Source organism: Capsicum annuum, chromosome 9 (genome assembly GCF_002878395.1).
Source record: "Capsicum annuum cultivar UCD-10X-F1 chromosome 9, UCD10Xv1.1, whole genome shotgun sequence".
NCBI classification, from domain to species: domain Eukaryota; kingdom Viridiplantae; phylum Streptophyta; class Magnoliopsida; order Solanales; family Solanaceae; genus Capsicum; species Capsicum annuum.
The window spans coordinates 45,116,068-45,131,144 of NC_061119.1; the positions used below are offsets into that span (position 1 = coordinate 45,116,068).

A 15,077-nucleotide genomic window follows, 5' to 3' on the forward strand; every position below is an offset into this window, starting at 1 on the left:
TGTGTACCCGAAGTACAAACGAAGTAACAGCTACCTCTGGTACAACAGAGGCAAATCCTGTCCTAGACCACCCCATGTTCTCCTCCTTCATGCATGACATTCTTGGTGGTTCGCGCCCAAGAGTGGTCACCGGGATTATAGCCAATTCCGATGCCAACAATTTGCCCTTCTCCAAGCCCAATAATCAAATCTTCCCAATAAATGTCGGAGTCCCTGTGAACACTATTAACAACGTTGTCAACAACAATAATTATCCATATCTTGTAGGCCTTAATGGTCAAGAAGAAGCTAACACAGTCCTCCAAAACAGTAGCAATAACAACATAGTAAATGGTGGGAACAGCCAACCTTTTGTAACAGCAGGCAGCTTCCTTCTGGCCTATCACTTCAACAGCTCATGTTTGGCTCCATTACTGTAGTTGACAATGAAATAACCGAGGGGCACGAATTGGGATCAGCCATTCTTGGCAGGGCACAAGGATTTTTACTTGACAAGCTCTTCTGATGGCACCAGCCATACATTAGCCTTGACAGCACTTTTTCATGGAGAACATGATCATGAAGTTGACCATTCCATTAGTTTCTTCGAAATTCGCAGAACAGCCACACCAATTTCTCACATTGCCATCACTGGAGGGACTGGCAAGTATGAGAATGCTAAAGGATATGCCACCATTGAGACACTTCCTCATGTGGATCAACATACGACTGATGGTGTAGAAACAATTACCCATTTCACTGTCTACCTCACGCCTTAGCATTCCTTCTAAATAAGGTATTTATTCACCATGTTGAGTTTTTCTGTATTTTTGAATCTTTACTTTACATATATTGAAGCATGTATTATGGTAAATTGCATCGTTGAGATTATGATTTATGTTAAAAGCCCTTTTTCTTTTCTTTTTTTAATAACCATGGTGTCCAGGCCAGCTTGCGCTCACCTCAATTTATATTCAAGGCTCTTTAACTAAGTAAAAATGAATGAATCCAATTTGGATTTTCGTAAAACCTTTGTTATCAAGACATCAGTTATGCCTAGAAATTTATTCATACTGTACAACAGCCGAAGAAAAGTAGTCCCAATGCAACAACAACAATATGCCCAATGAATCCAACAATTGGGGCCTGGCAATCTTTGCACAGCCACATTGATAAATGTTAATAATGAAAGCCGAATCCCTTACTTTCAAAAATAAACAATAAAGAATAGAAAGTGCATCCGCGGATTGGAGACAATCTTTCACCAAATGTGAAAAACTACTTCCAAAATGGAAAGAACAAAAATTGAATATTAACATTCAACAACCAATTTTGTTCATAAGCCCTTTAAGTGTTGCTTTTATAGATAAATACAAGAAACTCGAGACAACAAAAATCGAAGAAATGCAAATCTATACAGTTTCAGTTTTTGCTCCTTTTAGCTTCCAATTTTGTGGCTTCTTTAAGAGCTTCTTGGGCATCATTCTCAATCCCAAGGATAAAGAGGCCGGCAGCTTGTAGGTAAAAGGAAGTTGGCCATTCGGGGAAAACCACCTGAGCTTGCATTGCATCGCCTAGAGCCTCTTGTGGCATATCGCTCATCAGATAACATAAGCAACGCCTGGCATGTACGGTTGGTGATACCATGGTCCCTCCATCAATGAACTATATTAAACAGAATATCATGTAAGCATTTCTTGTTTTACGACTGATAAAAGCAGTCGTCTTTTAGCCATTAAGATAACAAACATATTTCAGATCGTCAAACCTGTGTATAGCAGTCAATAGCAGTAATGAAATCCTTGGCTCGGAAAGCAGCATCCCCATGCTTCTTAGAATTCAAGGTTTCCTGCATCTGATTTGTCCACATTTGGAACGAAAGCTGCAACGAAATCACAAAATAACAAAATCAAGATCAAGTCGTTCCAATAAAAGTGAGACATGATTTATTTGTAGGGCTACTGAGATATGGAGATGGAAACACATAAACAAACAAACAGTACAAAATTACCACAACATTCAGATATCTTATATTGGCTTTATAGTCCTTTTATTTTACAATCAACAGACAAAGGATCTAAAACTTTACTATTATATCTGAAAGGATAACACATGGTCTTAATAATGACACGCGGTAGGGCCGGTTACTATTTGATGGAAAAAGAAACCAAATGAGTAAAATTAAAAGGCAAAACATAGTGGACTCTTTTTTGGTAATAATTAGAGGAAGAAGCATGATATTAAAGTTGGATCATTAGCCTCTTACTTACCTCCTTCAACGAGGCATTATTCTCTTAGATCTTCTTTTGGGCAGGAGGGGGAAAGGAGAAGGTAAATTTTCTGTCTCTAAAATTAACCTTTTAAAAGTGGTCTCTTCTCAAGATTACCATGATAAGAAACTATGTAACAATATAGAAACAAAGATGATCGATACTACTAATGAATAGTGAAATTGTGTAAAGAAGAGGAATACCTCATTGGCGATTCCTTCATCATCCTTGTACCCAGTCTTTTCCAATATTTCATGAAGGGCAGTAAGATCCTTTCTCAAACATGCTTCACCCATTGGTGTCAATAATAATGGTTGAGGTGGGGTTGAAGTTCCATGTGGAATGCCCAACAAAACATGTGACGGTACCTGGATTATATCAATGGCAAACATGGGCTCCAAGCATTATATAAAACAAAATTAAGGAGGAATATGTGGCGATTGAGATACAGTATGCGCTTCATTGTTGACTAAATAGAAAATACGAGACGGAAAAAGACATGGGAGATATATCTACGCTATAGTAACAGAATCAACCTTACTAAAGTATGATCCTCGACAACCAAATAACAAAATGCACAAAGGAGGTATTCATCTGTAAGGTATTAATCCATTTTTGATCTCATAAATGAAAGACGGCAGGTAGCAGTACTTTAAATGATTCCATGATCTGTAAGCAAGTCATACCTCTGTTTCTTTCTGAAGAGACATAAGTGAAGTGACGAGAGATTTTGCATTTGGCCTCTCACGTGCCTCATACTGTAAACAACGTGTGGCTAGCCGAACAAGTTCAGTTCCATCATCATTAGAAAAATAACCCTCCAAACAAGAATCCATAAGCATCAAAAAGTTCTTCCCCCGAATTAGATCAAGTGCCTACAACAAGATAAAAGAAACAGCGGTTCTTCAAGTTTAGGAACTCAAACAATAGAGTTGATAAACAAAGTTCAATTTGTACATGTTTCCATATAGTGCACATCCTTAGGTCCAAGAATCTTTCGCAACTTACATGGCTAGGAGGAATATGTTTTCCACTCAAAAGATCTAGCAACATTGTTCCAAAGCTGTAAACTACACTTTCAGGGGTCACTCTTCCTGCCAACCATAAGCTCGTTTCAACTTTCACTTCAACAGAATTGACGAAGAGACCATAGTGCAATACTAAAAGGAATGCCTGAACTAATTTGTAAATTATTTAAGCAGATCTTTCTTGACACTAAAGCTTTGTGGTAAACAACAAAAAGCCATCTCAAGTCCCCGATGCGGAACACCCAACACTTGGATTGAGAAAAAAATAGCTTAAAGAAATCATATTTGACCTGTTTTCAAGTACTCCGGGGGAGTGAAAGCCAAGTTTGTACTATAACTCTTCCCATCTCTACTGTTCTTCATCAGGCCAAAGCATGAGAGTCTAGGATTACCATCCTGTGAAAACACTAACCAATATAAGAGCACTACACCTACAGCAACCTAGAGGTAACATAAATTGTGCTAGAATCAATATTTACCTGATCAAATAAGATTCTGTAAGCATTAAGATCGTGATATAATGCCCGACCTTTGCTACTGCAGTAATCCAAAGCTTGCGCTAGGTAAAAAGCGACCCTCAACCTCATCGCCCATTTCATATGTTGATTCTCCCCTATTCCATTTCAAAGAATATCAAATATCAGCATCGACCTCAGACTCATAAATTACTTCCATTGGACTGGTAAAAGACATAATACAATTGAGCATCTACTAAAACACAACATAACAGTCAATCTACCTTCAATAACTAGATAAATTATGCCTATCACCTATTTAATGTAGATCACAATAATTCCAAACAGTTACAACATAAAGTTCCTATAATCTCCATTTCAGAGTTACAAATTCTGACAATTGAAGGGACTCACAGTGAAACAAATGCTTTGCAAGGGTCTCATTAGGCATGAATTCAGCCACCAGCAATTTTTCCTCTCCTTCACAACAGCATCCTATTAGATTCGCCAATCGCTCGCTCCTCAGATTCCCCACTGCCCTAGCCTCATCCTTAACAACAGATCAACATTGTCAAAAGTATAAAAAGATCAATTGATACACAAGAAGGGCAGCCCGGTTGCAGTAAAGCTCCCGATATGCACGGGATCGACGAAGGCCGAACCACAAGGATCTATTCTAAGCAGCCTTACCCTGCATTTCTGCAAGAGACTATTTCCACCGCTTGAACCCCTGACCTCCTCATCACATGGAAACAACTTTACCCGTCAAGATTACCCTTCGATTAATACACAAGAAAAGGTCACAAATTGGCTAGTTTAATCAAAACTAACCAAGAATTGGCGAGAATCAGGCCAAGCAGACCTATTAAAACGTTTAACAGCAACCCAACGACCATTCTCAAGCACTCCTTTGTAAACTACATTTGGAGCTTTCTCTCCATGCTCTGACACAATATTCTCACTAGAAAATCCATTGGTAGCCATCTTCAACTCATCAAGACTGAACTCAGTAAAAGCTGGAAAAGCATTTTTCTCATTTTTACCTCCATTCTCTACAAGCACAAAAACAAACTAAAATCTCATCAACACATTCAAAACATCACACAAAATACACAGAGTGATAGAAATATGACAAGCAAATAAATACCCCTCCGTTCACTTTTACTTATCACATTTCCCTTTATGAAAGTCTAGTTGACTAAACTCCAAGTAGATGTTCGGTAACTATAAGAAAAATGTTATAAGTTGCAATTCTTCTCGTATTAATACAATGAGAAAATGTATCTTAAAATGTCTATCGACGTTCATGAGGTTTGACTCTCGAAACATGAAACATGACAGTAAAAATGAACAGATGAGTAAAAAATAAAAAATACCCAGATCAGATGAATCAAGAAGAGATGGCTTGAGATGAGAATGCCACCAACAGAAAGAGAATTTTGAGCAACGAGCACCCATTATGACAGCAAAAAAGATAACAGCAAAAACTACAAGATTTCTTGAAATTGTGAGGAATCTGTAAGGTTACTGTTTTTTTCAAGAAACACAAACAGAGACCAAATATATAGTGATAAAAAAAAAGGGATGTTTTTTAAGGTTTAGCTGTAGTCTTTTGGTGAACAAGAATTGGAAACATGCCTTAACAGAAGAAGAAGAAGAAGAAGAAGAAGGAGGAGGAGGAGGAGGAGGAGGAGGAGGAGGGACTTTTATAGCGACTATAAGTATCTTTTTGGTTCTATGAGGGAACAAACAGTGACCCCAATTGTTGTGGGAATGCAAAGAATAGGATTTTTTTGCAGAAATTTTGCAGGACACTTTTGGTGATTCTGTTCTGGAGTATGTATACTGGAGTATATATAAGGTATTGTTTGGTGGGCGGGCTAAGTTATCTTAGACTAATTTATTCTATTTCAGAAATAATAGAACAAGACGGAGTCTCTTATGATTGAATTTGGCATAAAATTTACATGAGACTTCATTGACGTGAATAAATATATATTATCAAGCAAATGTAGCATAAATTTTATTTCTGTTGTTATAAATGTATTTACATTAAAGTAAATGTCTATCAAGATCTAATAAGTTCTAATTGATATCTATCAGGATTTGAAGTATCTGTCTTTTAGTCAGAAATTAGAAGGATTTTCTCTTTATTCATTATATTCTCAATCCGATGACCCCTCAAGAATCCATCAAAAGAAGATATAAGAATCACTCCCTCTATTCTCTCTACTCTTTTTCTTGTTCTTTATGATTTTAAAACACGTTATCAGCACGAGATGTGATTATAAATCTAAAGGTAATTTCAACGTTAGTAATTTCTTATGTTATCTGTCTTTTGCTACTAATAATATAATTATTGTTGGATTTGAGGAAAAATAATTGGTTTGTAACCATTTATGTTTTAAATTTATTCCTCAAGAACAATATTATCAAAAGGGATGATAATATGTTGGGTTCAAGTCCCAATGATTTATGCCTAAGACGCCTTTATATGGGTAAGACGTTGAGTTTGAATCTCAATGCACCATATTGATGATATTATGATGGCTAAAGACAAAATGATGAGTATTTGGTAAAACATGTTCCATTAAATATGCTTCATTCCTTGAATTGAATGTGGTAGCAATAAATCATATGTATGCCTCAATTTAATTTAGTAGTAGCTATCATAATTTGATACGCTTAAGGCATGATTATATTCCATTCCTGGGGAATGAGAAACTTATTTATGCAAACGTGTATTTGATTGTGATGGTATCACAACTCAACTCCGAAAGAGGCTGAATAATTGAGAAAAGTTATTTTGATATCTACTTCTGAAGTAGTAAATCTAAAATTTATTCATATAATAATAAATCTGAAATTTATTAAAGTAAAAGGTACATCTCATGATAAACTTGGAGTTTGCTAGAATAAAAGTTCATAAATTGATATGAACGATTGCGACATCCCAAAGATGTGCATACTGAGTATGTAACATATATTGAAGAATTAGAAAATCCTTCATTACTTGTAATGTTACTTGTTCTCATAATAAGTTGGTTGAACGAACTAATATTGAGATTGGATCCCTTAAAATCTGAAAAGTATAAAAATTGAATATGGGCCCGTTCACCAGTCATGTGATCTGTTAAGATAGATCAATATAAGATGATCGCATGTGCGTTTATTGTCAACCTGCAGTTTGACATTCATAAAGTTGCTTGCTCAATAAAATTGAGTTAAAGAACATAACTTTCAGATTGTCCAATTAAGACAACTCATCTTGATGATCATGATTTAGCATCGAATGCCTTCAATAAATTGTTAAACCATTGAGAACAAAAGTTCCATGTGTTGGTTTGAAATATTATATACAAAAGTACTTGTATGCATCAAACCAATAAATTATGATTAATTTTCTCTCAAAGTTGGTTCTAAGTCAGGAATCACACGTTGTCCATCTAATAGTTAATGTGCGGTATACAATTAATGAATATACCATGATACACAAAGATGTTCCTCAAAGAAAAATGAGGATGTATGTTAGTTTTCCTAACATAAGGGGGAGATTACAAGCAGAAAAAAAAATATGTTAGGAATTATCATCAGATCCTCATTCAAAAGATAATTCAAATCAAATGGCGAAAGCATCTCATATTTAAGCTGCAAGTGCTCCTATTTTGTGTTCCTAAAGGACAAAATTTGTGCATGCATGAAGTGTGATAGATCAATCATTTCTAAATGAAATAATCCTTAAAAAGAATACGGAGTAAATAATCATATTAAGAAGGCAATGTGCTCTTAGAACCTACGACATAACACTTCATGAAATTATGAGAGGTTAAGGTACCTGAAAATAATGAAGTGATGAGATCTCAAAATGTTATGTCACATTTTGAACTGATACAAACGATATATCGTTGATGATATCTTTGATACAATATTGACGCAATATTGTGAGAGATTACGAGGATTTGAATTCTACGTTTATTTAAGCATGCTGACGTAGACATATTTATCAAGTGACCTGAAAGGATGCGTTTTGGTAAGCGTAAAACTTATTTGATTTGCAGTCCAGATACTTAAAAATGTCACATATGAAATGTTGAATATTGTCACATGACAAAATTTAAATGAACACTTTCTAAGGATTCAAAATGTTTGGCGCATGTAAAAGTTTCTGGGAAACTTATTTAGAATCCTTATATTGTATAAGCTTATAGCTTGAAAATTGTTGGAACTCTTGGAGAGTTTTCAAAGCAATAGATTATTTGCTGACATGAGAAATATACCGAATTGAATTGGTTATGAAGTGTCGTATCTTAATACAATTGATGTACTAATGTATTTTGCAAATACTACAAGGCCTGATATAGCCTTTTCAGTTAATTTGTTAGCAAGATTGCAGTCCCGATCTTATTGGTCATGCTGATGTTGGGTACTTATTTAACCCATATAAATCTCGGTCTTAAACATGTAATGTGTTCACATGTGGATACTGTCATATCTTGGAGATATGCAAGGCAGTCTATCTAGCCACGTCATCGAACCATATTGAGATAATAGTTATTCATAAAGCTAGCCGAAAATGTGTATGGTTGAGGTCCATGATACATCTCTTTCGAGAAAAATGTGGTTTGAAATGTGACAATGTACCCACAGTTTTATACATAGATAATGCAACATGCATAACACATCTTAATGGAGGATTCATAAAAGAAAATAGAACGAAGCATACTTCATCAAAGTTTTTCTACATACATGAGCTACAAAAGAATAGATTCGTTCAAGTGACAATATGACTGATTTATTCACCAAGTCTCCTCCAACTGCAACTTTCAAAAAGATGGTGCACCAGATCGGGATGCAAAAGTTAATTGATGTTCTCATCAGGGAGAGCAAATACACGCTGTACTCTTTTTTCCTTTCAAGGTTTTGTCCCACTGAGTTTTCCTTGTAAGATTTTGATGAGGCAACCTATATGCGTATTGTTAGAGACGTGTACTCTTTTTCCTTCACTAGATTTTTTTTCCCACTGAGTTTATTTTAGTAAGGTTTTAACGACACACATTATCTATCTAGCATTCAAGGGGGAGTGTTATAAATGTATTTACATTATAGTAAATGTCTAACAAGATCTAGTTGATATCTATTAAGATTTAAAGTATCTATCTTTTAGTCAGAAACTAGAAGTATTTTTCCTATAAATAAAGAGGTTTAGTTCATTGTATTCACAATCTGATAACCCCTCAAGAATATATCAAGAGAAAAAATAAGAATCACTGTCTCTATTCTATCTACTCTTTTTCTTGTTTTTTATTATTTTATAACAATTTCAAAACTAATCATGCAATATTCGATTTTATCCGGCATACTAAACAACCAGTAAGTATTACAAGAATTGTGGGGTTTATGAATGAAAAAGAATTATACATAGCATGATATAAAATAAGATAAGATATTAGTTACACACAAATTGAATAAAATATATCAAATAAGATATTACTCTCTTAAGTTCATATTAAGTGAATTATTGAAACTTTTTCATAGTTTAGGATAAGTGATTTTTCCAAAGTTCAAAAGAATTGTTGAGACTTATTGAGAATTTTTTTTTCATATCGACCTTCCTTTTAATGAGGTTCTAACTACTTTATATTTTCTAAGTGAATAATTTGGGAAAAATCAAAAGAGTAATAATAGAAAGTAGTCCTTAATTTATATATTTAAATAATTTAATTAATATGGCGTAACTAGAGTAATAATACATCAAATTAATATTCTCTTCGTTTGAAAATGGTTTATCTTCTTTCTAAAAATATTTATTTCAATTAGTTATTTCTTTATGTAATCAATAAGATTTTATTATTTTCTTTCAATACTATTCTTATCATTAAATGACTAAATAAAGTATAAATACTTAAATGTATTTTCAAAACATAATTAATAAGATAAATTTAATTAGAATAAACCTCAAATAAATTTTTTCTTAAAAGAAATATCAAATCAACAAGGATCAACTATTTTAAAATACATACATTTTGAATTCTAATTTAATCTTACCAAACGACCCCCTAATATGTAAGCATTATCGGAAGGTATTGGGGTTTATGTATGAAAAAAGATGGCTTACAGAGAAGGCAAACAGCCAACACACACTGTGTTGCCTTCTTTTTTCCCTTTCATGTGTTTCTCTTTAGAGAGAAAGCCATGTGGTGTTGCCGCAAAAGAGAATGGACTTTTTTCTTACATAAATACGCAAAAAGAGCAAAAATATTATCAACTATCTAAAATTCATCAAAAATATCATTCGATAATTTTTTAGCTTAAAAATACTCATTTCTTTAACAGAATTTTATCAAGCATGCTACCTAAGTAAAAAAAGCCACATGATTATACCACGTGATCATCCACATGTAAAATTTTATTTTTCAAAAAAGGGTCAAAAATACCCCTGAACTATTTGAAACGGATTAAAAATATCCCTCATTAATTTTTTAGCTAAAAAATATCCCTCCATTAGATATTTAGCTAAAAATACTCCTCCCCTTAACAAAATTCCACCAAGCATGCCACCTATATAAAAAAACCATGTGGCTATGCCACGTCACCATCCACATGTAAAATTTTATTTTTTAATTATATGACATTTCTTTCTTTTTAATGAAGGAATTAAATAAAAAGATTATATTTAGTGATGTTGATTTATTTTTTTGGACTCAATGATGTTGATAATTTTTCTAGTTTTATGTTGAATCATCAAGTATTCTTAGAATATTTGAAAATTCTACTTTCAGAAAAGTAAATAATATTTATTATATTTTAATCATTAGAAAAATATGGATATAATTTTCTTTAATAATCTAAGTGAAAAGTTTATCATATAATGAAAAAAATTGAATAATTTGTACTCCTTTAACAAAATTTATTTAGTACCTTCCCGATGTCGAGAAATTTTAAAAACGTAAAACTAAATTCATTAAAAACACTGATTTATTTCATTTTATTAAATATTTTAAAATTTTTGAATTTTGCTGATCAGATTTGTTTTTCAGATCGATAAAATTGTTTTGTCAAAAATAAAAATAAAAATAAAAATAAAAATAAAAATAAAGAAGAAAGAAATGTCATATAATTAAAAAATAACATTTTACATGTGGATAGTGACGTGGCATATCCAAGTGAATTTTTTTTAATCTAGGTGGCATGCTTGGTGGAATTCCGTTAAGGAGAGGGGTATTTTTGAACCAAATATTTAACGGAAGGATATTTTTGAGCCAAAAAACTAACGAGAGGTATTTTTGATCCCTTTTTAAAAAATAAAATTTTACATGTGGATAGTGACGTGGCATAGCCACACGACTTTTTTACCTAGGTGGCATGCTTGGTGGAATTTCGTTAAAGAAAGGGGTATTGCTGAACCAAATATTTAACAGAGGAATATTTTTAACTTAAAAAACTAATGAAGAATATTTTTAATTCATTTCAAATAATTCAAAGGTATTTCTAATCCTTTTCGACATAAATATAAATCTCTCTCTTTCTTTTTGTTTTTGTAATTTTTGTGGTTTGAAGTTTGTGTGGCTTTATTGCAAGTTTTTCAATTTACTCCTCATTCCTCTTCCGTAAATCCCACTGTGTCTGTTTTTCTCTCACTAATACTTCCCCTACAACTCATGGGGCCCGTCAGCTGGCCCAATGGGACCCCACGACTTTCCTTTAACAGAGAAATAGAGGACTTCACTGTCCCTAAGAACAGCTCAATATTTAGGATGTTTTTAAAATTAAATATAGCTTTTAAGTATTTTTATAAAATTTAGGTAAAATAAAAATTACAACAAGTGTTTTTAAGTCAAAAATCATAAAGTAAAATTTCTAACTTATAACTTTTACGTTTATAAATTAAAAACTAAAAGTCATTCAAACCGGTTCTTTAATCATAAATCTGAAGTTAGTACTTATATAATTTGAGTTTTTGAAATTTCCTCTTTTAAAAATTTAAATTCAGATTTACATATGTATTTTATTTTTAAAAAAAATTAAAATTTTATGAGTGAAAATGAAATATTTTTAAAAACTGATTCTTGAAAATATTTGGAAATTAAATTTTTTAAAATAAATTAAATTTGAGTAGCTAACACAGATATTTAAATATAAAATTTTAAAATCTGATCTAAAATCTATAATAATAGCTAAGTTACTTGTCCAAAATACTTTTCTAGAGTTGATCAATTTTATCCTTTTTTCACCCTTAATATTAAATATTTTTGAAACTAACTTATATTGATTATATTATAGTTTAAAAATTACAAATTTGAAAAATTCAAATAAATAATTGTTGATTGATATTATGGTTGATATGAATAAGATTAATTTAGCCTTATTTTTAAATAGAACGCTTATATTAAAGAGAGATAAGGATATATCGGCAAATAAATATATATATAAATATATAATGATAGTTCGTTTAAAAGTACCTTAAGTGTGCCTAACTACCTAGCTATATCCAATTAGTCATTACTAATTTCCTACTTATGTTGACTATATAAAAAGAAAACAAATTGAGGAGAAGACAATTTAAAGTGGAAATTGGCCTAAATCAACCTTTTCTGACTTTCTCTTTTTATATTTTTGCAAAAATTATTTTAACGATAAAAATAATTTAACTTTCAAATTTTCCACTTTCATTTCCCTTTCATTGACATAGGTCGGGGAATATGGCCCAACTACGCGGCAAAACAAGAGTAAGGAGTGTTCAATAAACCAATTAAGTGAGAGGAATAGCCAATAGCGGTGCAGTGACAGTCCTGTTTCACCTTTAATCAAAAATTTCACATTTATATTATGGATATAAAAATATCTTGTTAGCAGCTTCATCCTCAAAATGAGTCTTACAATAAATCCTTCGAATTGGCCGGAAGTCTAATGTCGATATCGAATATCACGTGAGAACCAAAAAAAAAGTGTGGGGAATAAATGTCCTTGTCAAAAGGCAAAGTCAAAACAAAAAATGGTTTGACACATAAATCATCCTACTCATTAAGTTTAGGTGAAGTTTCATTAATTAAGACCATACTTTACTGTTAATTTGTTTTTAGCCTTGTCAGGTCATTTTCACTTTATTCAATTTAGACCTAGTGCTAGTACTAGTAATAGATTTTGATTAAATAGGAGGACTTCATCATCTTCTTTTGGAATTAATAATTTCTACATGTAGAAACTTAAAGAATAAGAAAGATTTAATTAAAGAATAAACAATCATATTAAGCTGCATTTTAAGATTTAAGTAAGTAATTGAATAGCACATGTAAGATTTGACACCCGACGAAATTTATGAACTATGTAACACGATAAATAGACCGAAGATAGTACTCCCTTCATTTTGGAATAAGTGAATTGTTGGGGTATTTATTGGTGTTTCAAAATAAGTGAATTATTGATTTTTTTTTTTAAATTTACCCTTATGATTTGACAACCAATTAATTTTTGAAAAAGTATTATAAGGTCAACTTTTTTTTTTGGGGTAAAAATAAAAAGTTGTGTTAAATTTATGTCTTTAATATTTTTTTCTTAATCTGTGTGTCAAAATTCAACAATTTATTTATTATGAAACGGAGGGAGTATTAACTTTAGCTGCACAATTAAAAAATATTAGGTGATTCTTCCCATTTGTCCTAATCTTGATGGACAGGGTTATTTGATATCTGTGGCTGGTGAAAAATAGCAAATATTTCACGAATTTAATTAAGGTGCGAGAAAATTGATTCGAATGACACTGTTATTAAAAAAAATTAGTATCAAATTTAGCATATTGATAAAATTTGTGAACAGTTTGATATATGGGATGAAAATAGTATCGAGTTGCGGTTGATAATTAAGTTGACGAAAGACCACCAACCGTTGCCACTTTTATAGAGGGTCCAAAATAAAGAGAGCTATATGACGTGAGTTCAACTGTGCCAGGTTAGGTTCATTCCTATGAATCTATCTTGGGGCTGTGGTGTTAAAAAACTAAAAAACAACAACAAAAAAAAAAGATTGAAAAACGTTTTACAGAAAAATTCAAAAATATTTTGTTGATTTTGAGTCCTTCTTGAGTTCTAATACTAGATTTGCTTTATCTAATATTTAATCGGTCTAAATCTTGAGTTTTAAATTGTTTTGAGCCTTTTACTATTATTGAGTTGAAGATTTTAAAGTAGGTTTTCAGATCTAAAGCTTTTGTGTGGAAACCAAGGGTCAAAAGTGATCGAGATTTGTTCTCCACCTTATTTGGAGTATGAATCTTGAATTTGATTTGATTCTGAGTTAATTTGAGGATTTCACCATTTTTGAGCTTAGAATTTGAAGAATGAGAAGTGAGTTCTTAGATCCAAGCTAAATTGGACGTTGATTTATATTGGGTTTGGTCTCCTAATCATTTGGAGCTTGAATATGAAATTTGAGCAAGATAGATGAAAAAATTTATTAGAGTTTAATTTGGTGTTCGTCTTGTTCATGGTATTCTTCACAACTTGAAAAAAAAAAAAAAAATTTAAATGAATTTTTAAATCTGAACATTTTGGCTTGGAATTGAGAACTAAAAATATTGGGGTTTGCTTCTCATATCAAGAGGAGCCTAGATTTAAAATATTATGCAATTTCGAGCTAAATTAAGAGTAGAGTTGTCAATATGGGCCAATCTAACCCATTCGGACTAGCCACATGGGCTTTGAAGTTTGACGGATTAGGTTGAGCTGATCTATCAACATGATAGGTCAGAAAATAGTAAGCTCAATCCATTATATTACGGACTGTGGGCCTCCACGGGTCAACCCACTTTTTAAAATATATTATTTTATAATCTTAACTTAAATTTTAAAATGTTAGTTACATAAATATTTACAATATAATATTAAATAAGTTATTACTTGTTAATCAAGTTTCAAATTTACAAAAAAATCATAATAATTTATGAAATTGAATAACTTTTGACATCAAATTCAAATCGAATTGAGATGTCGAAAAACAAAAAAAATAGTTAATGAGTAATAATATAACTAACTAAATAACATTACTAACCTAATTTTGTTTTAATTGATCATAACAAAACACAAAGAAATGTCAATATCTAGTCTATTAAAAGTGAAAATAAACTCTTAAAAAAACTCTCATGACACTTATGGCGTGTTCAACATCGACACGTCATCTCTATCAAACATATTTACTTCCTAAAAAAATTTTGTATTTTATTTTTTAATTATTTATATATTTTATAAACATAATTAATATTTAAATATTTATGATTGTCCAAATAGACTTTGAGTTTGGAATCCTTTTTTATTTTTAATATTCTATTATTTTTTTAATTATTTTTTGTTTGG

General features: G+C 31.7%; 1 protein-coding gene and 1 pseudogene across 1 annotated transcript; one reads left to right on the forward strand and one right to left on the reverse strand.

Annotated features, from left to right (window-relative positions):
- The window catches only part of LOC107841593, a 12,609-nt pseudogene extending 11,440 nt beyond the window's left edge, over window positions 1-1,169 (forward strand).
- Window positions 1,170-1,269: 100 nt separating this feature from the next.
- LOC107842871 (serine/threonine-protein kinase BSK5) lies at window positions 1,270-5,599 on the reverse strand. Its single transcript, XM_016686914.2, has 10 exons — window positions 5,109-5,599; window positions 4,564-4,784; window positions 4,147-4,282; window positions 3,757-3,890; window positions 3,568-3,673; window positions 3,258-3,343; window positions 2,936-3,124; window positions 2,453-2,617; window positions 1,748-1,861; window positions 1,270-1,644 (listed from the first exon to the last, which is right to left on the reverse strand). The coding sequence occupies exons 1-10, from the start codon at window positions 5,188-5,190 to the stop codon at window positions 1,402-1,404; spliced, it is 1,476 nt and encodes a 491-aa protein (XP_016542400.1). The 5' UTR covers window positions 5,191-5,599; the 3' UTR covers window positions 1,270-1,401.
- Window positions 5,600-15,077: the final 9,478 nt, after the last annotated feature.